Below are 24574 nucleotides of genomic sequence, written 5' to 3' on the forward strand. Positions count from 1 at the left end.
TAAGAAATAGAATTAGCAAACTCATACCGTTTAGACCTTAATTGGGACTCTTAGATATATAAATAGGGACATAGGAGGCACCTAGAACTCACACCACAATAACTTTCACCACACAAGAATTCCCAAGAATTCCCATAGGAGAAATCAAGAAAGAAGAGATCTTAAAGAAAGACCCTTCATAGCGAAGGAATTTAATTAAGGCTAAGAGGTAACCCATGTCTCAACAAAATCTATTTTCCTTGCTATAATCTTCTTCTTTGGCTCCTTATTCTATGCTTGTGTCTTAATGAAATCTTCTATGATAATTGTGATATGATCTTGATAATTGATGAGATGATTTTATGTGTGATCTTGATGATCTTGATGATGATAAGAGGATCTTGATGATTGTGTGATGTTATTGATAAATCTTGATATTTCTTGATATTAAAGATGAACTATGATCTTGATGATTTAAATATGATTAGAGCCCTAGGTTGAATCGTGAATTTCGCATTAGGTTATTCTTGGTATATTTGGGTGGGAATTCACATGTTCGGGTGTTGATTATGTCTAGAAGTCATGATGGGTTGTGTTCTATGTGATTCTTGCTTTTGATCCGTTAATTGTCTACGTGGTGTCGTCATTTGCGTTTAAAAGTGTCTAAGCATGGTTTCGGGTTCCATAGTGGATCTCGGGACTTATATTTTGGAAAAAGAGTCAGTGGGGGGTAGGGGGACCCGCCACCTACCCGCTGCCCGATTTAACACAACCGGCAGCGGGCAGACGACTGCCCGCCGGGCACCCGCTGCCCGGAGGATCGTCACCGGCGGGTGGTCCTCCACCCGCTGGAATTTTCTCACCTTGGGACTTCGGCTTCCCCTTTGATGTTCCCCAACCCCCGTGGTGTCCCAACGGAATCCGTTTGTCGTGCATGAGTCTAGTTGATGTTTCGGGTACCGTTCGTAGGATAAAAGAGTCTCGTATATTGCATGCTAGTTGAATCGGTAACCCGTTGGCCTAGGAAGAAGATGTATGAACCCCTTAGGACTATTCTTAGTATGTGGATAATCACGCATAAGTTTATTTATACGCTTCCCCCCTTCCCAATGTGCTAATATGTGTTTACAATGTGTTATGTGAGCATGATACCCCAATTTGGTTGCGATCAAATTGGTTATGCACGAGCTGCTGTTCGTTATCTTGGCTGCGGTCAAACTGGTTACTCATGAGCTGCGGTTCATTCTCCAGGATGCGGTCAGTGACTCACTTCTAGGGCTGCGGTCCATATGGGCCTCCTGTGTTATGGTCCACCGACTGGACGCGCCAGGCGGTGTGTAGGGCCACAAGCCCGAGGAAGGCCATAGTCCACTGAATGAGTTGTCAGGCGGTGTGTAGGGCTATGGTCGGCTGCGATCCACCGAGTGTATGTGCCAGCGGTGTGTAGGGTCGTAGTCCCCAAGGATCATTGCCCACCGAATGAGTCCCTCAGGCGGTGTGTAGGGCTTTGATCAGCTAAGACCCACCGACTGAGCTCGTCAAGCGGTGTGTAGGGTCGCAGTCCCCAAAAGAGGATCACAGTCCACCGACTGAGCGCGTCAGCGATGTGTAGGGCTGTGATCCGCCGTTGAAACTATCGACTGTGTATACAATTGGCTGCGGTCAATTCCTTCATGCTGCGGTATGAGGTAGGGTGCTGCGGGCCGTGTTAGTGCTATATGCACTAACCCTCATGTTTGGGGCATGCGATTGGTCCCGTGGCGCCACCAAAGTGTGCTTGTGTGACAAGGATGTTGATTGAATGATGATGTGAATGATTTGAAAGTGAATTGTGACCTTAAATACTTGTTCTTTATGATGTTATCTCTATATAAACTGATTATCATTGTTTAATGTGCTTATCCCTACCTGTCGAGTCTATTCCTGATTTTAAAGCTAGAGTCTCCTAAGTATATATCTTCTTGCTTCAAAATGGTTTTCATATATATTGTATTTCAACGCGTTGGAGTGGGTTACCAGCATTATTCGCTGAACAGATATATTTGGGCGGGATTTACAACAATACTGGTTTCAACAATAGAAATTTTATCTCAAAACCGTTGTTTATGTGCATTTTTCTTGTAGTAAGATTGGAACAATGGATTTAAAATGTCAGAACAGATAGGCAATTTTGTTATCCATGCGCCACATGCTTAGGTAGCGAGTAACAGAACACACCAATAGAGTGATCAATGTTTATCTAAAGAGTTCTAGTATTTTCAAATTCTACTTATTCATTTTTACTTCTGACAGGATAAATAATTATGTAGGTTCCAGTGAAAGTGTCTACGTAGTAGTTTCCTTAATTGTCTAAACCAGATAGAATAAATATGATGCAAATGCGATCTCTGATCTGATACCTTAATTTCCGCGAACAAACTCAGGCGGCCTTTCTTACATCAAACCTTCGTGTCTAATCCCCCCATATATAGTCTTCTGTGCAGAGGGGTGAAGCCGGTTATCGTAAAACAATGGCGGGCGGAGGTTTAATAGACTCAAGAGGAGGCAGCAGAGCTCATCTCTACGAGTATAGAATCACTCCCTATTTCGTATTCGCTTGCATTGTTGCCGCCATGGGAGGGTCTCTCTTCGGCTACGATCTTGGCGTTTCTGGTAATCAATCACTACTCTTCTTCATTTAATTTCTTCACCATTTTTGGCGTGTTTTACTGTTTTTCATCCAAAAAGATCCAATCTTTGGTTGATATATTAGACGTTTAAAGATGGGTTTGTGTTGATTTAAGGTGGGGTGACTTCCATGGATGACTTCTTGAAAGAATTCTTCCCCAAAATCTACAGGAGGAAGCAGGAACATCTCCAGGAAACTGATTACTGCAAATATGACAATCAGATCCTCACTCTCTTCACTTCTTCTCTCTACTTTGCTGCCCTAATATCTACATTTGGGGCGTCCTATGTTACCAGATATAAAGGCCGGAAAGCCAGCATTCTCTGGGGAGCAATCAGTTTCTTCGTCGGAGCATTGATCAATGCATTCGCCATGAACATAGCAATGCTGATCGTCGGTCGCTGTCTTCTCGGCGTAGGCATTGGTTTTGGGAATCAAGTAAGTGTGATTCGATGTCATGTTCCATGTTCCCACTTATAAAAGTTTGAATTGTTCCAACCACTCAGGTGGATGTGCACACGATAATATGCCCAGGTAAACTCTCCTTGTAACTCTAACTAAAAAAACAATCCTAAAAGGTAAATCAGCTTAAGTTATTAGATAAACTCTGTCTTGTAACTCTAACCGGCAAAGATTAATCGATTCCACTGGGATGAGTTGAACCTGTAAATTTAACCTCACCAACTTGAGTAAGTGTGTGTACTAGAGATAAACTCTATCTTATAACTTTAGCCCATAAAAGATAAACAAGTTTGGTATAAATAAATAATAAAAACAAGTTATTAATTAATTAATTAATTAATAAAACTAAAACATATATACCTCAAATTTAGAGAGTGATGAAATTAAATTGAAATCTTGACAAAAGAAATAGGCTAACTAATAAAGAAAAATGGTGAATTTGATTAATTTACTTTCACTTAATAAATTTGGACTTTAATATATATATATATATATATATATATATATATATATATATATATATATATATATAGTTCATTTAATATAATAGATTTTTTTAAATCTTTTAAAAAAAAAACCTAAGAGTGGCCAAAATTTTATATATATATATATATATATATATATATATATATATATATTTAAATGGGGGTGGGGTAGGGGGCCATATCTCAAGGGTAGCTTCACCCTTGAATGTATACTAGTAGTAAATCCTGTCTTGTAATTCTAGCAGGCAAATGATTAATTACTCACCAATTTGATTAAGTGTACACTTTGTCTTGTAAAAGTAGTCAACAAAGGATAAGTCAGTCTGGACTTCCATTAGAATGGGAGTGCAAATTTATTCTGATTAATTTGGCTGGGAATTGCCCAAATGTTTGTTTTTGTGATGCAGGCAGTGCCATTGTATCTATCCGAAATGGCTCCGGCAAAGATCCGGGGAGCGGTTAATCAGCTCTTCCAGCTGACGACTTGTTTAGGGATATTCGTAGCCAACTTCATAAACTATGGAACCGAGAAGATCCATCCATGGGGTTGGAGAATATCTCTGGGATTAGCCACAGTTCCGGCGGTTCTCATGTTCGTCGGCGGGCTATTCCTCCCGGAGACGCCGAACAGTCTGGTGGAGCAGGGAAGGCTAGAGGAAGCCAGAGCGGTGTTGGAGAAGGTGAGAGGAACGTCAAAAGTAGACGCAGAATTCGAAGATCTAATGGACGCAAGTCAAGCGGCGCAAGCCGTAAAGAATCCGTTAAGAAACCTCTTAAAGAGGAAGAACCGGCCGCAATTGGTGATCGGAGCGCTCGCGATCCCGGCGTTCCAGCAGCTCACCGGAATGAACTCCATTCTTTTCTACGCCCCCGTCATATTCCAAAGCCTAGGCTTCGGCTCCGGCGCGTCGCTGTTTTCCTCCGCCATCACCAGCGGCGCGCTGGTGGTGGCCGCCGGGATCTCCATGGCGTTCGTGGATCGGTTCGGGAGGCGGTTCTTTTTCCTGGAAGCCGGCGCGGAGATGATCTGCGTCTTGGTGGCCGTCGCCATAACTCTAGCGCTCAAGTTCGGGGAAGGCGGCGAGGATCTCCCGAAAGGGGTCGGGATCTTCCTGATAATCATAATCTGCGTGTTCGTTCTCGCGTACGGGAGATCGTGGGGGCCGTTGGGGTGGCTGGTGCCGAGCGAGATCTTCCCGCTGGAGACGCGGTCGGCGGGGCAGAGCATGGTGGTGTGCGTGAACATGATCTTCACGGCGTTGATCGCGCAGTGTTTTCTGGCGTCGTTATGTCACCTGAAATACGGCATCTTCTTGGTGTTTGCGGGGCTGATTGTTGTGATGAGTTGTTTCATCTTGCTTCTGCTGCCGGAGACGAAGCAGGTTCCGATCGAGGAAGTGTATCTGTTGTGGGAGAAACACTGGTTCTGGAGGAATTACTGCCCATCGTTGGAGAATAATGGTCGAGAATTGCAAGAAAATCTATGATGATAGTATTAGCATTTTTAGGTTAGATTATAGGCAAAAATTTGTGAAACCGTTTTAAATATTTAGTATTACATTTGCTAATATAAGTATTATATTTGCATATTGACCCGACTTGTCTCATTAATAAAGATCTGAGACGGTCTCACATAAGTGTAACCCTAGATTATATTATTACACTCTTGATGGAAAGAAAAACCTACTCTTCTAATTCAAAATTATATTACTTTTTATATTCCATCATTTTAGAGCATCCCCATTACTTGGTTTTTCAGGGATTTTGAGAATGGTTATGCTAAGGTGTAGGAGAGAAGGGGAGGAAAGAGAAAGAATGAGGTCCTTATGCAAAACATGGGTTTTTATTAGAACTAGTAATTGTCTCGTGCAATGCACGAACTATTATAAAATTAGCAAATTTACTAATTAAATTTTTGACATCCTCTGAATTAGCAAAGAAAGTAATGGTTGTGAAAACAGAAAACGTACTTGAGTTCTTAAGCTCAGAATCAGAATTAGTTTGATTAAAAATGTAAGTATAATTATACAATGTAATATTTAATATTGGCTCTTTGTGTTTCAGTAGGTTGAGAAAGTATATGAACAGATACTACAATGTAATAGAGCTAGTAGTATTCAAAAAAAAAAAAAAATACAATGTAATATTTAATATTTTTAAAAGTTTGATTATGCTATTATTATGTTGATTTTAAAGTTTATTGTTACTTGTATTATTATTTGAATTTGAATTTTTTTAAAGGAATTTCAATTTGAAATAACTACTTTAATTATATAACTAACGTATTTAAATAAAATTTGTAAATAAAATAACATGCAATATTTGTCTAAAATCTCCACAACAAACTTATTCATTTGAAAAATATTATTTATGTAATAACTATATTTATTTTATATCTAATTTCTCCTCTTTATATATGTGGAGTCAAATTAATTATAATTGAGGTTTAAATGAATATATACACAAATTATATTAAATATAAAACTTTACCAATAAATTTGAACAATATAAACTTTTTTTCCATACTTCATTATGCTTTAATATATATATATATATATATATATATATATATATATATATATATATATATATATATAGAGAGAGAGAGAGAGAGAGAGAGAGAGAGAGCTATAATAATAAAATATAATTTATAAAATAGAAATACACATAATAACTTCAAAAAAATATGTATAAATACATATACCCACAAGATAAAGATTGTAGGACCCACTAAAATTAAAAATGCCGCCGCTTGCTTCGCGTGCGTTGTAAAACAAGCGCCCAGTGAAGCGCGTAAACATCAATGTTTTATCTTTTTTTTTAAAAAAATCCTTTTCTATATTTTGTTTTGTTTTTTTTTCTCTTTTTTCTGCTTCCCTTGCATTTTTTTCTTTCCTAGTCACACATAAAAACTCTTCAAAAATCTCAACTATTAAAGATGCCCCTAAAAAGGGGTAAGTCATATCCTAGTATGTACATGGTAAGAGTGTAATTTGTCCTCACTACATGAGAGAGTGGCCAACAAAAGATGATAAGAGGTAAACTATTCTCGGTCAACTTTAAATTTTGTGATTACCAAGTTAACCACCTTTAACTTGGTTGGGTTGTCTATTTTTATTTATTTTATTTTTACACTCATAAAAAGTAGTATTAACTAAAGAACTAAAAACGTACTATTACATGTCTTATGGTAACACTGTCTCACACACTTATTCTGGTCTAAGTATCAATAATTTGTTATATTTTCCCTTAAAGTAAACAAAAATATTAATGCCATTTGAATTGTTTTATTTATTAAAAATTTCATTTTAAGGCCTAGGGTTAATTACATACTTATATTAAGTTATTAATTATTAAGTAGTAATTGTCCCGTGCGATGCATATACTATTATTAATTTAACAAATTTACCAATTAAATTTTTGACATCCTCTAAATTAGCAAAGAAAGTAATGGTTGTGGAAACAGAAAAACGTACTTTAGTTCTTCAGCTCAGTTAGTTTTATTAAAAATGTAAGTATAACTATACAATGTAATATTTAATATTTTTAAAAGTTTAATTATGTTATTATTTTGTTGATTTTAAATTTTATTGTTACTTGTATTATTATTTGAATTTCAAATAACTACTTTAATTATATAACTAACGTATTTAAATAAAATTTGTAAATAAAATAACAGACAATATTTGTCAAAAATCTCTACCAAAAACTTATTCATTTGAAAAAGATTATTTATGTAAAAACTATGTTTATTTTATATCTAATTTCTCCATTTTTATATATGTGGAGATGAAGTAATGAGGTTTTACTTGATTGATTCAGAGGAAATTACAGCACTACTTATACACAGAGATTAACTGGGAATTAGCTAACAGCTCATAACAAACTTTAATTTTAACACAATATTCTAACAGCTCAATACTCCCCCTCAAGCTGAGGGGGGACACAGGACGACACCCAGCTTGACTCTTAAGTCACCAAAACGAGAAGAGGACAGGGGTTTGGTGAATATGTCCGCCAATTGATCATGCATGGAGACAAAGTCACCTTCAAGTCCCCGGACGCCACCTGGTCCCCAAAAAAATGGTAGTCCACCTTAACGTGTTTAGTCCTCATGTAAAACACCGGGTTAGCGCACAAGTACATTGCGCGCAAGTTATCGCACCATAAGACCGGGACAGACGGTGAATGCAACCCGAGCTCACGCAAAAGAGACTGCACACAGGTAACCTCCGCAGCAGCATCGACAAGAACTTTGTACTCGGCTTCATTAGAGGACCGCGCCACCGTCCTTTGCTTCCTCGAGACCTAGGAAACCAGATTAGGACCCAGGAACACTGTGTAACCCGCAGTAAACTTCCGATCTAACGAGCATCCGGCCCAGTCGGAATCAGAGAAGGCGTGTACCACTGGCGACGAGGCCAAGGTGAGACGCAGGCCAAGGCGTCGTGTCCCCTGTACATAACGCAACACCCGCTTGAGTGCTACCCAATGATCTTGTGTCGGCGTGTGCATGAACTGACACAGATGGTTGACAGCAAATGATAAGTCTGGGCGAGTAATCAGTAGGTACATCAGGGACCCAACGAGATGCCTGTATGGCATAGGGTCATCAAGGGGTAGCGACTCAGTAACGGCATCAGAAGTGGCGAGAGACATCGGAGTGGACAGCTGTTTATAGGATTCCATGCCAGCTCGTCGTAGAAGTTCATTCATATAGCGTTGTTGCGTCAGCATTAAGGCATCTTTGTCATAAGATGCCTCGATTCCTAAGAAGAATTGTGAGATTCCAAAATCGCAATTGCGAAAGGTTTGGAGAGTTGAGTCATGAAACCACTAAGCATGTCATAGTCGTTGCCTAACAAGAGAATATCGTCAACGTAGACTAGGATATAAGCACGAACCTGTCCAGAATAAAAAATAAATAATGAAATGTCCATCTTTGACGGGCGAAACCCAGCTTACAATAACAAATCATGGAGCCTTTTGAACCACGCACGTGGAGCCTGTTTGAGCATGTATAACAAGCGTTGAAGGTTACACACGTGTCCCGGGATGTTAGGATCCGCGTAGCCGGACGGTTGACGCATATAGATGTCCTCGTCAATGTGCCCATTTAGAAACGTGTTGTGGACGTCCATTTGCCGCATGGTCCATTTATTTGACACGGCGTAGGCCAAAAGGAGTCGAATAGTGGTAGGCTTGACCACGGGACTGTATTTTCAGAATAATCTTTGCCGGGGATTTGGTTAAACCCTTTGGCCACTAGACGAGCCTTGTAGTGATCGATTGTCCCATCGGACTTGCCCTTAACACGGAATACCCACTTGCAGCCTATCACATTCATATCATGACGTGCAAGAACAAGGAGCCACGTTAGATTCTGTAGCAAGGCGTTGAATTCGGTGTCCATAGCAGCACGCCAATGCGGGAATTTTATTGCTTGCGTGTGGTAGGTAGGCTCATCGTCGTCTACAGACACGACCAGTGCGGTTGGTTGGGGAACTGGGTTACGCCGCCTTGCATTTGTTGTTGTCCAGAGCTGCATAACATGAGTCCGAACATTAGACCTTACACGTCGTCGCCGGGTTGTAGTGGTCGACGAGGTCGTAGGTTGAAATGACGAGGAAGTCGCCCCTGTTGTTGAGGAAGACGACGTCAGAATAGCCAGTTGGGGAGCCGGTGGCAGTGGCGGAAGAGTTGGGGGTGCTGGTACGGACTGACTAGGTGGCGTAGGCTGCTGGACTGGCGCACACGCCCATGGCGACGAGGATGCCTCGCCAGAGGCAAAGGTGGCGATTGTGTGACGCATACCCTGAAAGGGGAATGTTTCTTCATTGAACCTCACGTGCCTTGCCAAATATATGCGGCCTGTGTCTCTGTCTAAGTACCTGTAACCAAGCAGGGAGTCTGGATACCCTTAAAAAATGCAAAACTTGGAGCGATAGTCTATTTTGTGCCTGTTATACGGACGCAAATTTGGGAAGCACTCGCAACGAAAGACACGTAAGAAATTATAATTTGGAGACCTATGGAACAACCGAGAATACAGACTTATATTTTGTGAAACAGTGGACGGGAGGTGGTTGATTAAATGGACCGCTGACTCGAACGCATACGACCAGTATTTCTGTGGCAGATGACTCTGGGCTAGAAGGGTTAGACCGGTTTCGACCACGTGGCGATGTTTACATTTCATGCGGCCATTTTGCTCGTGAGTGTGCGGGGACGACTGACGGTGTAGAATCCCAACGGCGGTGAATACCGAGTTGAGTTTGTGGTATTTGCCGCCCATATCAGACTGAATACATTTGATAGTAATGGTAAAGTAGTTTTCTACGAATGCACGGAATTTGGTAAACACAGAATATACTTCTGACTTACATTTCATTGGATAATACCAAACAAACCTAGAAAAATCATCTACAAAAAGGACGAAATATTTATGATCGTCTACGGATGGGACCAGAGAAGGCCCCCAAATATCCGTGAAAATCAAATCGGGTACAGCTTTACTAGAATGTTCGATTCGCGTGAGTGGGAAGCGCGCATACTTGCCCATCTGACACGCGGTACATAAATTATTTACAGAACAGGACACGTAGAAAGAACCTGACGCAAGACTCGAATGTGCGGGTGCCAAGGCGATTGTGCCACACTTTAGGAGACGCTCTAACTGAAAGGAACGCAACTTTAGAAGACGCGGTGAGAGAGTACACCCCTCCTTGACTGGGACCTCTAAGAAGTACCTGCTGGGTGGTACGGTCCTTCACAAGAAAATGAGCAAGATGAAATTCAAAGTACACATCGTTGTCACGAGTGAACTTTTGGATAGATAATAATGAAGCACGTAATTTAGGCACATGTAAAATGTTATATAGAGACAGTGACCGGGACTGTGTAGACAAATTTAAAGAACATGTGTGCAGAATGGACAGACCTGAGCCATCGCCAACGCAAAGCGTGTCTTCTCCGGTGTACGGTTCAACATTAGCCAAGATATCTACGCGCGGTGTAGCATGTGCGTTCGCGCTGGTGTCGGGGAACCACACGTTAGTAAACGGAGCTGTATTGTAGTCCTCATAAGTCTGTTGCGTCGCCACGTGAGCCTAAGGAGGAGGCGTTCGTTGACCCTCCCACGTAATAATGTTTGTTAATGACCTTGTGGTCTAGTGACATGAAGTGACTCTCCCAAATGGGAAGTCATGAGTTTGAGAGGGTATTGACTCTTTGTGCTTCAGTAGGTTGAGAAAGTAGCTATGAACATATACTACATTGTAACAGCGTCAATATTACTCAAAAAAAAAATGTAATTATGTTTAATTTGGATTTTAATTATTTTTTCAAGTTATTATGCATGGATATTTGGTATTTTGATTAAGGATTTAAGATTTGAACATTTTGAATCATTAACTATAGTTTAATGTATTTAGGTATTTTGTACTAGTCGTATTTGAGATGATTGAATGTTATGCTAATTGGATATTTAAATATATAAAATTATAAATTAATTATATAATTTAAATAAAATATTATTTTATATTTTACTGTTGAGCATATAACCATTAATGTGCAATCCAACTATTAGCTTAGGCTTTTAGTTGAGATGGAGCACATGCTTTAGTTTGGTATCAAAGCCAATGCGGAACATGTGGCCACACCACCATCTCTATCCCGAAAAATCCCTACTACCCCATCCCTATTCTCCACCCCCACCTCGCCCTGTTGCCACAGTAGGAACGTTATGCTGTGAGCATGTGCTCACCTTGCAAGGTGGGTACGGTTCCATATCCATAATTTCTATACTGTAGATTCATAATTTTTATACTGTAGATCCATAATTTTTATATTGTAGATTCATAAAATTTATACGTTAGATTCATAATTTCTCAACCACAGATTCATAATTTAAATATAATAGATTCATAATTTCTATACAGTAGATTCATAATTTCTATATTGCAGATTCATAATATATGTATTGTAGATTCATAATTTCTGTACTGTAAATTCATAATTTCTAACCTATATAGTTATCAAATTATGAACATATAGTTCTCTGATTTGTGAAAAACAGAGTTCAACAATTGGAATCTAAAGTATAAATTTTATGAATCTACAATATACAAATTATGAATTTACAATATAGAAATTATAAATATGGAACCGTGCCCACCTTGCAAGGTGGGCACATCACCGGTATCAGTTCTAATATTGATAATAATATACTACAAAATAAAATAAAATAATTTAAACCACCATAATAAATGATATTGCGATAGAATAGTTAAAATTTGGTGGTACTAAAATTGGAACCAAACGTACGATGTTTTGTCAAAACAATGAATGGACCCCAAGAATGAATACTTAAAAGCCCAATCTTGCTGTCATAGGTCCAAATGCATTTAATTTAACAAAGACGTAGTTTTTGTGTTGGCCCATGAGCTGTCGGGCTTACCCTTCAATGTTCGGCAAATTATATCGTGCACAGCGGGGTATAATCGATTATGCACTGAGCTTCAAAACAATGTCGTTTTGTTTAATAAAAGAAACGCCACCCTTTTTGCGTCGTTCCGCAAAAAAGTAACTATGTTATTCAGTGTCATTTTGTATGCACTATAGTGTCAGTTCAATACAATTACAGTTTCATTTCGATATAACTACAGTTTCATTCGATATTTATACACTCAAATATGTGAAAATGTTATTTAGTTCTATTTTATACACACTATAGTTTCATTAAAACATAACTACATGATCATTTCAATATAATTACAGCTTCATTGCACAATATAAACTCAAATATGTGAAATGTTATTAAGTTTCATTTTATATATACCGCAGTTTCATTTCAACACAACTACAGTATCATTTTGATATAACTATAGTTTCGTTGGGTAATATACACTCAAATATGTGAAATTGTTATTCAGTTTCATTTTGTATACACTGCAGTTTCGTTTCAACACAACTACAGTTTCATTTAATTTCAATTGCAATTTCACTTGATAATATAAAAATAATACGTGAGGCAGTGTCAGTTTAGATACACTGTAGTTTCAGTTGGTAATTAATACACAAAAAATACACACTCCGTTAACTGTAACGTCGCCGTTTTTTACCGCGGTCCACGATATAACGACCCTCAATGTTCCTAATAAGAATAATGTAAAACATAAAAATCGTGCCCAAATACAATATTAACCTTAACATTAGGGTTAGCGAATAGAGCTTTCGTCAAATTACTCATGTTCGTGTTTGATAAATTTTTATTTATGTTCGTTTATTATGATAACCGAACATAAATTAACAAATTTTAGAGCTCGGTTCATAAACGAACAGAGTCTACTCGTGAACAAGCTCGTGTTCTTTTAATAATGTTCATGAACAAGCAGTTAAGCATATATATATATATATATATATATATATATATATATATATATATATATATATATATATATATATATATAGTTGTTGTGTTGCTTGTTTGATTATTGTTTGTGAACATAGATTATTCTTTATTTACGAACGAATTGTGATCATGAACATGTGCTTGTGTTTGGTTTTTAAGGATTCATGAACGTGTTCACGAACATGTTCGTAGACGTGTTCGTTAATGTTAATGAATATTTTCGTGAACGTGTTCGCGAACATTAACAAACACTAATGAACACTTAACAATCGAACACGAACAGGATTTTCAAAAACATTAACAAATGAATACGAACACGAACACTCCAAAAATCTTAACAAACGAACACGAACAACCTCCATTCGTTCCTGTTTAGTTCATTAGCTACCCTACTTAAAATTTAATTAATATAATGGATTTTTTTTTTTTATGGTACTAATCTGTACAACCAAGTATATATGATTTTATTAGGCGGACTATAATGCGTTCCGCATTGGTTATTGATGGAAATCTAAGCCAAAATATAATATTTCTGTCAAACATTATTTGGTTATTTGGTATTAGATCAGAGCATATCGGTGAATTAGGTACACCTTAGTTCATCTCCATAATGGTGAGGAGGGACATATAGACGACTACTACTAAATTAAATTGAGTAGATAAATAGTAAAATACAACTAAAAACATAATAAGGTGGATTGTTAATTATGTGGTGAGGAGGGACATATAGACGACTACTACTAAATTAAATTGAGTAGATAAATAGTAAAATACAACTAAAAACATAATAAGGTGGATTGTTAATTATGTGGTGCATATAAGTGTTAGTGTGGTTGGGCCGGGCATGAATTTTGATAGTGGGCATGTGTATTAATTAAGGATTGTACTTGTGACCCTAGGAATGATCAATTGATCCTTGAGCTTGACCACCAAATGATGTTATAGCCACAAGGAGGACGCAAAGGAATCTAGGGAGATTATATGAACTGTGCGATATTCGGTTGAGAGGGAATTATTGAAATATTAACGTGAAAGAACGTTTACCTCAAAGTCAAAGTGTAAATATTAGGAGTTTTTTTTTTTATTATTATTATAATTCAAGTGTAAATTTGAAGCTAAAAACTTATTACTCAAATAGTTTTATTAGAGATAATAATGTGAGCTAGATCTACATAGGTTGATCCAGACACGACCCACATGTTACTATGTTTGGACTAGCGTGGCACAATCCTTATACAACACGATACAACCTACATTAAGGGTGTGTTGGAATCAAAATCATAGTTACTGTTTGGTTGAGATCATTTTAAAACACAATTATAGGATTTTTAAATTTTTTTTTTTTTTTAAAACACAACTATAAGATTTAATTACTAGTTAAATTAAAAACTTCATACCCTAATTAAAAATGAGTATCATTCCATCTTATATTGGTAATATGATTTTTAAGATTGAATTAATGCTTTTAGATGTTTTTTTTATTCATATTGATGCTTTGAATGTCTATATTAAGATCAATTGCCTTAATTTTTTATTTTTGTATTTTTAAAACATTTATTCCCATTATAGGGTCATACATAACCAAACATCAATATTGGTAATAATTCCAATTCCACCCTACTACGAAACATACAAAATATTTTCACAAAAACTCATTACTTTTACCGAGTAATTGATTCACATCCATTCTAATTCCAGTTCCCTTGTGCGAACCAAACACATCCTAATGTCGGCCTATCCACTTGACATCACTAAGTTAAGATTCATTGCAATCCTCTTAAAATCCTAACATATTTCAACATATTTAAAACACACATTTTCAATAGACATCAAGGTAAAAAGTAGTCCACCTGGGCAACTCAACTTGTCGCAAAGGTGAAATTTGTCACAAGAGACCAAGGATTGGGTCTCACAAGCGGCAGTGTGGGAGCATCCTGATCTCAAAATGAGTGTTGCTCCTTGTACACAGTAAGCAAAAGTCAAGTCTATGTTGATCAGTTGAGTCATCATGATTTACTCCTCCACAAAGTGTGAATAACGGTGTTTGGAGTGGGGAATCCCACCCTTTGTCACAAGGCAAACAGTAAAAATCAGCTATTTATTACTTACCTTCCTATGTTTAGCAATTTTGTTATACCGAAACTTGAGTTGTAACAACTAGCAAGCAATATGTGGAAGCGTAATAATAGTGTTTACAGACCTCTGAAACAATGCATTAAGACCGCTGTAAATGAGAAGACTCAGATCTCCATCTGTTAATGCTTGTTGGTTTATATATAGTTCATGCGCTCGATGGGGTAAAGATCTGTTAGGTTTGTACTTTTTACCCTCATTTAGACATTCACATAAGTCTAAAGGATATATTTATAATGTATTAAAATATATATTTAATTTGTGAGTCGACTTATGACGTAACGCTCAATATTAATTTATTCTTAATATACTTTATTTTCATTGGGTAAATAAATATCCTTTAATTCATCCAAATAGTTGTAGGCTAGCTTCACACTACAATTCATTTAATAATTATAATAACTTTTATATCATATATATTACTCCGTATGTATTATGTATTACATAACAAATAAAAACATACAAAAAGAAAGAAATTAAAAAAAAATGACTATGCCGAACATCTGGCGTGCCCGTTAGAATGTGCTCATCCCGTCATCCTTGTAATTTCTTCGGACCTTGCTACACTCCCCTACATTTACCACTCTCGGACATTCACTCCTTAATGTGGCATTTTATGGTGAATTAAAATTTGAAAAAAAAAAAAAAAAAAAAAAAAAAAACTCTCCACACAAAAATAAGCACATGCATCAAGGAGTGGCTATAAATTGTGTGGTTTTTGTAGGGTTGGAAGCATTTCCTAATTTTCTCTCTTGCAATATGACATGGCTAGATGGCATGTCATTCTCTTTTTTTTTTTTTTTTTGTTAATTATTATTATTATTATTATTCAGTGTTGCAAAAATCCCGCCTAGGCGGCCGTCCGGCTAAACCGGCATTTAATTTTATTTTTTTTTGCGTTGTGAAGTGCGAAAAGTTCGGGAAGGCATAACTTTTGACTCGGTTGTCCGCTTTTGACAATTTTTTTTTGAAATTGCGTATTTTTTCGAGATCTATCCACCGCAAACAACCGAAGGCGGTTTGACCATCTAATTTCTTCAAAAAATGTTTCTTTTGCTCTTAGTTTTAATTTTTTTTATGTATTTAGATGGTTTCAACAATATTTTGAACGATTTTACAACCACTTAGGTAAATAATTTGTAAGAAAAAACTAGAGGAATCTTATGTTTTATTAGTGAATTTTACAATTTTTAGTTTAATTTTTTTTATTTTTTTAAAAATAAAAAAAAAATAAAAAAATAAAAAATCGGCGTTAGGCGCTCCCTCGGCGCCTAACTTTTTTGCAACATTGTTATTATTATTGTTCTTGTTGTTGCTGTTGTTGTTGAAGTGAACTAGAATTGCAGGGATATAAAAAAATAATAATAAATGAATTGTACATACAATGATATGGTAGTAAGATCCACTTTTGAAAGTGCGAAAATATTACAAGAATAAACAAATCCTTAATTAAGCAACGCAATGACTTTCATGCGATTTTTTTTTTTTTTAATCTGTGACTAAATATCTGGATGTCCCATTGTTTTACCATCCCCATTGCATTATTTAAGTATATTAACTTATGATACACTACTCTTAATTTCCCACATTAAGTGTGCCCTAACTTGTATATGTATATCGTATCTCAAATGGAGTAAAATGTACACTATTAAAAGAAAAATAACAAACCAACTACTATAAATATTGGGAGTGCCCTAACTAATATATATTCTATTTATAAAATTGTTACTGTCATTTTTAGTTTGTAATAATCCATATAAATTCTTACTTTTTGATATTTTAGAATATGCATGATTCCTCATAAAATGCATCCCATAATATTTTTTTTGGATCTAAGGGAGGGGTACCCAATTAGGACTGTAGGGTCGTCGTATCCCATAATATTTGAAAACATTATTGTTTGTGTAAAAGTTAAAATCTTTTCATATAAATTTACACATGCTGATCTGACTTCATTTTTAAAAAATATATATTTATTGACCAATTTGTGTGTATTTGTTGTTGTTGGTTTCAATTGAATATTCCCTCTATGTACAATGGATAAATATACTGTGTCTAGTGTCTACATATATATAATTAGGCATTTATATATGCAACTTTAAGGCACACCATGCATATACTGGTAACTGGTCAAAGTAATTAAATAGCATATGGATATATAATAGAAATATAATATTATTTAGCCATTTAATTTGGAGCATAAAATAAAAACAAATAAAAAAATTGGCGAATTCATTAATCATGCATGAATATTTTATATTTTCCATTAAATAATTTGGCGCATTCATTATATTAAAAACAAATATATTAATTGATTATTAGTTTTAGATTGTAATTCACCTTTTTCCTTTTATTTTTTTTTACACTCTCCCCTATCAATGTAGACCGCCTTACAAACACGTTTAATTTATAGAATAAATTTTGAAATTATACAAATCATATTGATATGAATTATCCCCGGCTGTAGTTAGCTTGTAGCCTGATCGGTACCGAGTCCACCCACTGGGTAGGGCTGGATCCAAGCACGGCCAACCTCCTTTCGTGCTTAGCCGACCTAAATCTCATACCAAGTGCAGTTCCACTAGTCAAGCGAAGATCAGTATCAATTGCTTTATTCTAATCACATTAGGTCGGGACCGTGCGCCTGACGACCTTTGGTACCTGTAGCCTTAAGCCTAGTTCTTTTAGCTGAATTCGGTAGCGTTAGACACGATGGAATCAGGCATCTGCGGACACGTGGGCGAACTAGCTAGGGCCCCGACCTTACCCAGTGCATGCAATCCACGTGCCACGCATGCCGAGGATTAGTAAATGTCTCATTACACTTCCTATAATATAAATACGCCATAATTACGAAGAGGGGGACTTTTGGCATTTTTCATAAACTGGTCTTTAGCTCGGAAACCTCTGACCTACTGTCACGTAATTCGAGTCTAAGGACTTAATCCACAAGCAGACTAAGAAAGGGATCATAACCGAAACCGATCACAACACCATACGAATTAGTAGAAATTCCCATATTTACTACATCACATATATTATCGAAAATGAAATAGGTAAAGAATAGAATATGAATCCAATTTCAATGTTTGGTTCACATAAGAAATACATTCAAGAAATTTATTATACTTTTTGGTTTGATTAAAGAACAAAAACGCAATAAACATTCAAAAGATAGAATTACCCTTCATATATATATATATATATATATATATATATATATATATATATATATATGTATGTATGTATGTATGTATGTATGTATGTATGTATGTATGTATGTATGTATGTATGTATGTATGTATGTATGTATGTACATACATATATTGTTGTTGTTGTTATTATTACATACATACATATATATATATATATATATATATATATATATATATATATATATATATGTATGTAATAACAACAACAACAACCTTATTATTATTATCAGACACAAACACACACACACACATATATATATATATATAGAGAGTTAATAACTCCAATGATCCTCCGAGTATTAGCGATTTACCAGCCGTGATCATCCGAGTTTTAAATGACCTCGAAATACAGTTATGTTTCTTCCCCCTCCACTTTCTGTAGTTTAGCTCTTGACTCGAAGAAGAGTATTCCTATACAACCTTAGGGTTGTATCATACATGGCCTGGAAAACCTGCAAAAAAAAAATGTTCTTACTTTGTAAGGGTTTAAGCACAGAGACTTACTGAGCCCTACCATCAAGACTGAAAAATTCTTTAAAAAAAATTAATAAATTACCTTATGACTACTTGGTGATGATATCTGAGAAAAATCCACCCGTCACTTATAGTGAAGTGAAGGGAAATAGAGAGTGAATAGAAAGAGAGATGGGGAGATAGTATACTGAGGTAGTAGAGCTGGTGAGATGTAGGGGAGGTGTTAAGAGAAAGAGAGGAAGGTGTGTGGCTGTATAACATTATGTACAAGAGGGCGCCAAAAATAAAAAATAAAAAATGGTGGTAATTAGATTTTAGTGAAATAATTTTCAGATATCAATAACTAGATTAACAACATCTTTCGTACCAATAACGAAGGAGAGTATACTTTTAAATAAGTATAAAATTAAAATTTCGTCACTAAATCATAAACCTTTTTCTAGAGTAATATTTAACTCTCACAAAAATTATGCAAATAATACATTTAGTCAGAGATTTTTCTACTTATACTAATTTTTGTCACTAAAAATTATTTTTCTTGTAGTGATATGAGATTAGTTGCTCCTAACAATCATCAACATGCACAAAAATGAGTTGATGATTGTGTGGCCGGGCGCGTACAAGACTTTGATTTCTGCTATGATTTGCGATCTCCGTCATTATGTAATTATTATGATGATATATATATATATGGTTAAATGCCAGCTGCTTTATTATCTATCTCCATTCTCCAAAGCTTCAACAATTCATATATTTTACTCCACTCCACTCCGCCCCGTCCCAACTTTTTACAGGAAACCAAATCTCACCTTCCTTCCTTCCTAGCTACTTCCTCATTCCATCTCAATCGATCGATCATCTCTACGTCCCACTCCCTTTCCAATCATCATCATCATCTTCTCCCCCCCATACATCTTTATCTCTATCTATATATAAACACTCTCCCTCCCTTCCAACTTTGAACTACATACTATACCACCCGCCCTTCTATTATTCATCCATCACTTACTTAGTTTGTGTTTCTCTCTCCCTCTCTCTCTCTCTCTCTCTCTCTCTATATCATATCAGTGTAAGAGAAAATCTTGATCGAGTGTCGGTAATGGCGGCAGAGTCATCATCATCGCACTCGGAAACGGAATCAATAAGTAGCTACTCATCATTATCTCCGTCTTCTTCTTCCGGCGCCGCTGATCGGCTGAAGAAGCGGGGGAGGGGGGACGGCGGCGACGGCGGTGATAATGGCGGGAAGAGGAGTAGAGGGCGGAGTGATTTGAAGCATCCGACGTATGTGGGGGTGAGAATGCGGGCGTGGGGGAAATGGGTATCGGAAATTCGGGAGCCGAAGAAGAAGTCTCGGATCTGGCTGGGCACTTTCGCCAGCGCTGAGATGGCCGCTAGGGCCCACGACGTCGCCGCGCTGTCGGTGAAGGGAAAATCCGCCGTCCTTAACTTCCCCGAACTTTCCGACCTCTTGCCCCGCCCCGCCACCTCCGCGCCGCGTGACATCCAGGCCGCCGCGTTGAGAGCCGCGCATATGGACCATCTCGACCCGCCGCCTAAGCCCGAAACGCCCGAGCCGTCATTGTCGGCGGCCTCATGCTCCTCCTCCTCCTCCTCGGCGGAGGCGCCGTCGAGCCAGGAGGAGCAGCTGGGAGAGATAGTGGAGCTGCCGAAGCTGCCAGACCCGAGTTACGATTTGGTCGAGTCAACTCGGGACGAGTTTCTGTTTATTGACTCGGAAGTTTGGGATTACTTCCACCCATGGTGGCATAGCTTGGAAGACGACTATGGACATTACGGCGGCGGCGGCGGCGGAGGAATAAATATCGAAATATCAGAGTTTGAAAGTACAGTTTCAGGCCATTTTGAGAGCTTACTATGGCAACACTGAAACAGTTTAGTCAAACACCAACAAAAAAAAAAAAAAAAAACAAAAAATTAGAGTGAAATTACAAGTTTGCCCTTTCTCTTCAAATTTTCTTTCACATTTTGTGAGAGTTTTATTTTATTTTATTTCTGGGAATTTTATATGGACTCCTTTTTCCTGGTTTGTTTGGGTGTGTTTTTTTTTTTTTTCTTAAATATTTACAAGCATGAGTAACTGTACTATAATGCACCCCAAGTACAACTGTACACAGTGGTATAATAGAATTGAAGTTTTGGTTTCACTACATTACTCTTTTTCTTAAATACTGAGAATCAGTGAGTTTATTCCGTATAGATTTTACTGTATTACTCTGTTGTATTATAGGTAGAGAGTGAGAATAAAAAAATATTATGTCTTAATTTTATTGATATGATGTGTTCAAGCAACATTAATTAATGTCATTAATGTTATGTCCCAATATATTAATTCTAAAGTTGAAGTTTAGATCAATCATATATTTAATTTGTAGAAGGGAAAGAGAAATGTTGATGGAAGTGCGAGAAGATAATTGAGGGTAACTATCAAGGAAAATTGTCTTGAGCAAACGAGATGATTGGTTCAATGATTTTACCTATAACACACGATTACTTAATTTAGGATTGCTTCTAGCTGAATTTAGCTCGGTAATCATAAGATTTTAAGTTCTACTCTCTGTAAACATCATTCTTAGTTTCTGTAATAGTCCGAACTGCACTATATGAAGACCTGTATAATGAACTTGACTAAGAAGTATTAACAAGGTTTTTAAATACGAGAATAATGTACCACTTGTTTTTTTTCCTTTTTAATTTTAGACAATTTGTGATGTTCATTATTCTTCTAAAAAGTTAAATCTGCAACCCCAATGGCCCTCATACCCAGGCCGATAGAGTATTTAGGAGGATGTAAATCATGGTGACTCAATAACTCAATAGATATAGCCAAATGTCGGTGCCTACAAAAGATCTGTCCACTTTAAACATAATCTCGCCGTCGAAATTCAAATATTGATATCTGATCTTCTCCTAAATACTGTTTATTAAACTATTGAGTTATGCTCGTGCGGGCAATGTGTGATGTTAATTGGCTAGAGAGAGTGGGGGAGTGAGGTGAATTGAGAAAGCAGAGAGGCGGACAAGTGTTTGAGGAAGCAGAGACGTTGCATGGCTACACCGCCGACACGTTGGTGGGGTTGACCATTTGCACCTCCCTCCAGTCCACCACCTGCAAATACACTTAACATTTTTCTTGGACATATTTTGTGCCTCTCTTCTTAATGTCAAAAAGGACAACACTCTTAAAACTATTCAATATCTTTTATTTGGTTACAATGTCATATTTATGTTTTCTCACTTTAATTTCCATTGTTACCCTTTTAAAGATTAGTATGATATTTTGACACATACTTTTGCTATTCATTATACTATTCATCTCGATTTTAATTTTAAAAATGGAAAAATTTATTCACCCCCTAAATAAAAATCAACAACCAAACACCAGGTATGTAGAGATGATCACGATTATTATTATTAATATTATTATTATTAATATTATTATTATTACTTTATTTTTTTACTTAAAACTTTAAATATTGATGTTAAAGTTATTTTAGAAATTAAAAAAATAAGTTGAATTTAGATAATTTTTTGACTTTGTGTTTCAGTAGGTGAAAGTAGTTATGAACAGATAATACATTATAATAGAGTCAATAACATTCAAAAAAAGATAATTTTTTGAACTACTTGAAACTCCTATCTAACAATTCAAAGGCATTAACATTTATATGAGAAATTTCATTTAAAACTTGCTAGCTTTTAGTGGTTAGGAGGGATTCGACTACATCCCTTACCTTAAACATTGAAAATTTAAATTTAGATTGAATTTCGTGCGCGCAAAAAAATTATAATTTCATGCTCCTGTCTGATTTTATATGTGGAGTTTAGTATTTATTGATTAATTATTTTATTTTTTTTTAATAATTTTTAAATTTGAAAAAGTATAAAACAGATATTATTTTATAAAGGTTCATTAGTATATAAAAAAAAATTAATTTTTTGTTTTTAATAACAATTCTAATATAGTTTATATATATATATATATATATATATATATATATATATATATACTAATAGTAAAGTTAATATTATGAAAAATGAAATTAAAAATAACTGCAAGCGATAGAAATTAAACCCAGTCTCCTTTCGTACCAGGCCGGGTCAAGTAAGGGATAAAATGTTGATTTGATTAATTTTTTTTTTTTTTTATAAAAGACAGGGTTTAAATTCCTGTCCTAAAGAATGAGTACACGACCACTTATGTCAATCAAGCTGATTGTAATTAAGCAAATTAAACACATGAAATAAGACCGGAGAATTATTAAACATTTCTAACAGGGTTCCAAGTTTCTTAAAACAAGAAACTTGGAATTGACTGTTCGAAGCCGGAACAGGACCGTGATTAAGCTACTAGCAAGCTCGGTCGCTCTCCGTCGTCCGCCATCTCCGTTGTCCCGTGGTGCTTCGAACTCCAGCAAATCACGGCCTCTCCGTCGCCGTCAATGGCTGAGCTGCTTCAATCGTATTCAAGACTTGGATTAGAGAAAAGTATCAGCTCCGATCCATCGCTGTCTTGGCCATTGCCATCTCCGGCAATTTCGATCAGCAATTCCCTCTTCTCCGCCGTCAGCGGCGGAATCTCTTTACAAGAAGTGGCTGGGGAGGGGAGCTCTGTGGATCGGCGTGGGAGAGCTGAGCCAGCAAAGACACTGAAGTCGTCGAAGGTAAAAAAGTGAGTGTAATTTTTAATAATAATATTGAAATTCATACTCAAAATAAAAGTAGATAAATAAATTAGGGTATTTAGTTATTTTACACAATAATATAGTCTTATACGGAGTAATATTTAATTTTGCATTAATTTTTTTTTTTGACTAAACCGTAAATTTTATATATTTAAAATTATATTAAAATTTTATTTTATTAAATAATAAAATAAAATATTTAATTACTTTTAAAGGAAATAAGTTATTTTTAGCACTACATACTCCACTGAACCAATAGTCTGCCTCCAGTGAGGCGAACCCACAACCTTTCACACAGAGGAGCAACTTGGTACCAGTAGACCACAAGACATAAAAAAGTTGATTTGAGTAATGTGCAGGTGTGTCAAAAGACATAAAAGGGAATAATAAATAAATGAAATTATTGTCAAATAAGAATTAAAGAAAAATCACCAATTAAATAGTAAAATTGCCCACGCTCGGAAATTATCAAATTAAAGAAATTTACAATGAATCGAATAATAAGAATATATTATTATTATTATTATTATTATTATTATTATTATTATTATTATTATTATTATTATTATTATTTAGTAAATTAAGTACCTTCCCAAATAGTCTTTTTCTCTCTACCTAGGTTTTCCATGCTCTAGGATTTCTGTCGGTCTCCTCGACTTTTCAAGACGGTTTCTTTTTCGGATTCGATCTCCGGTTACGATTATTGATACAGCAGTAGCGATCGGCGACGGAACGTTAACTAGCCAACGTTCTTGTCTCGTGGCGTGGAAGATGGCGGACCAGACAGGCGTGGCGGGATTGACAGCGCAGTGGGCGGACATGGTGTTGGCGGAGGAGGAGGGTGGTTTTGTGCCACAGATGGCGGAGGGGCAGAACGGGGAGGCAGTGGGGGAGGACGAACCCTCGTGGGGGGTGGTAGGCCGTTTCTTGACAAGGAAGCTGGTTAAACTTGAGTTCATGAGTCAGGTCATGGCATCTGTATGTCAGCCAGTCAGTGGGGTCCAGGCATCTAAGATACAACCGGGCGTGTTTCTATTCGT

The 24574-nt window shown here is 36.5% G+C and overlaps 3 protein-coding genes across 3 annotated transcripts; 2 read left to right on the top strand and 1 right to left on the bottom strand.

The window, feature by feature from the left end:
- Window positions 1-2489: 2489 nt before the first annotated feature.
- Window positions 2490-5119, top strand: LOC109175693 (sugar transport protein 14-like). The gene is made up of 3 exons (XM_019325023.1): window positions 2490-2631; window positions 2763-3085; window positions 4002-5119. The coding sequence occupies exons 1-3, from the start codon at window positions 2490-2492 to the stop codon at window positions 5079-5081; spliced, it is 1545 nt and encodes a 514-aa protein (XP_019180568.1). The 3' UTR covers window positions 5082-5119.
- A 2783-nt stretch (window positions 5120-7902) lies between these two features.
- Window positions 7903-10543, bottom strand: LOC109175478. The gene is made up of 5 exons (XM_019324737.1): window positions 10535-10543; window positions 10207-10361; window positions 8810-9485; window positions 8429-8498; window positions 7903-8363 (listed from the first exon to the last, which is right to left on the bottom strand). Exons 1-5 carry the CDS (start codon window positions 10541-10543, stop codon window positions 7903-7905), a joined length of 1371 nt encoding a protein of 456 aa, XP_019180282.1.
- Window positions 10544-19873: 9330 nt separating this feature from the next.
- LOC109175019 (dehydration-responsive element-binding protein 3-like) lies at window positions 19874-21008 on the top strand. Its single transcript, XM_019324280.1, has 2 exons — window positions 19874-19884; window positions 19916-21008. Exon 2 carries the CDS (start codon window positions 19928-19930, stop codon window positions 20717-20719), a length of 792 nt encoding a protein of 263 aa, XP_019179825.1. The 5' UTR covers window positions 19874-19884; window positions 19916-19927; the 3' UTR covers window positions 20720-21008.
- The last annotated feature ends 3566 nt before the right edge of the window (window positions 21009-24574 follow it).

The sequence above is a fragment of the Ipomoea nil genome, unplaced genomic scaffold, assembly GCF_001879475.1.
Source record: "Ipomoea nil cultivar Tokyo-kokei standard unplaced genomic scaffold, Asagao_1.1 scaffold0164, whole genome shotgun sequence".
Taxonomy (NCBI): Eukaryota; Viridiplantae; Streptophyta; class Magnoliopsida; order Solanales; family Convolvulaceae; genus Ipomoea; species Ipomoea nil.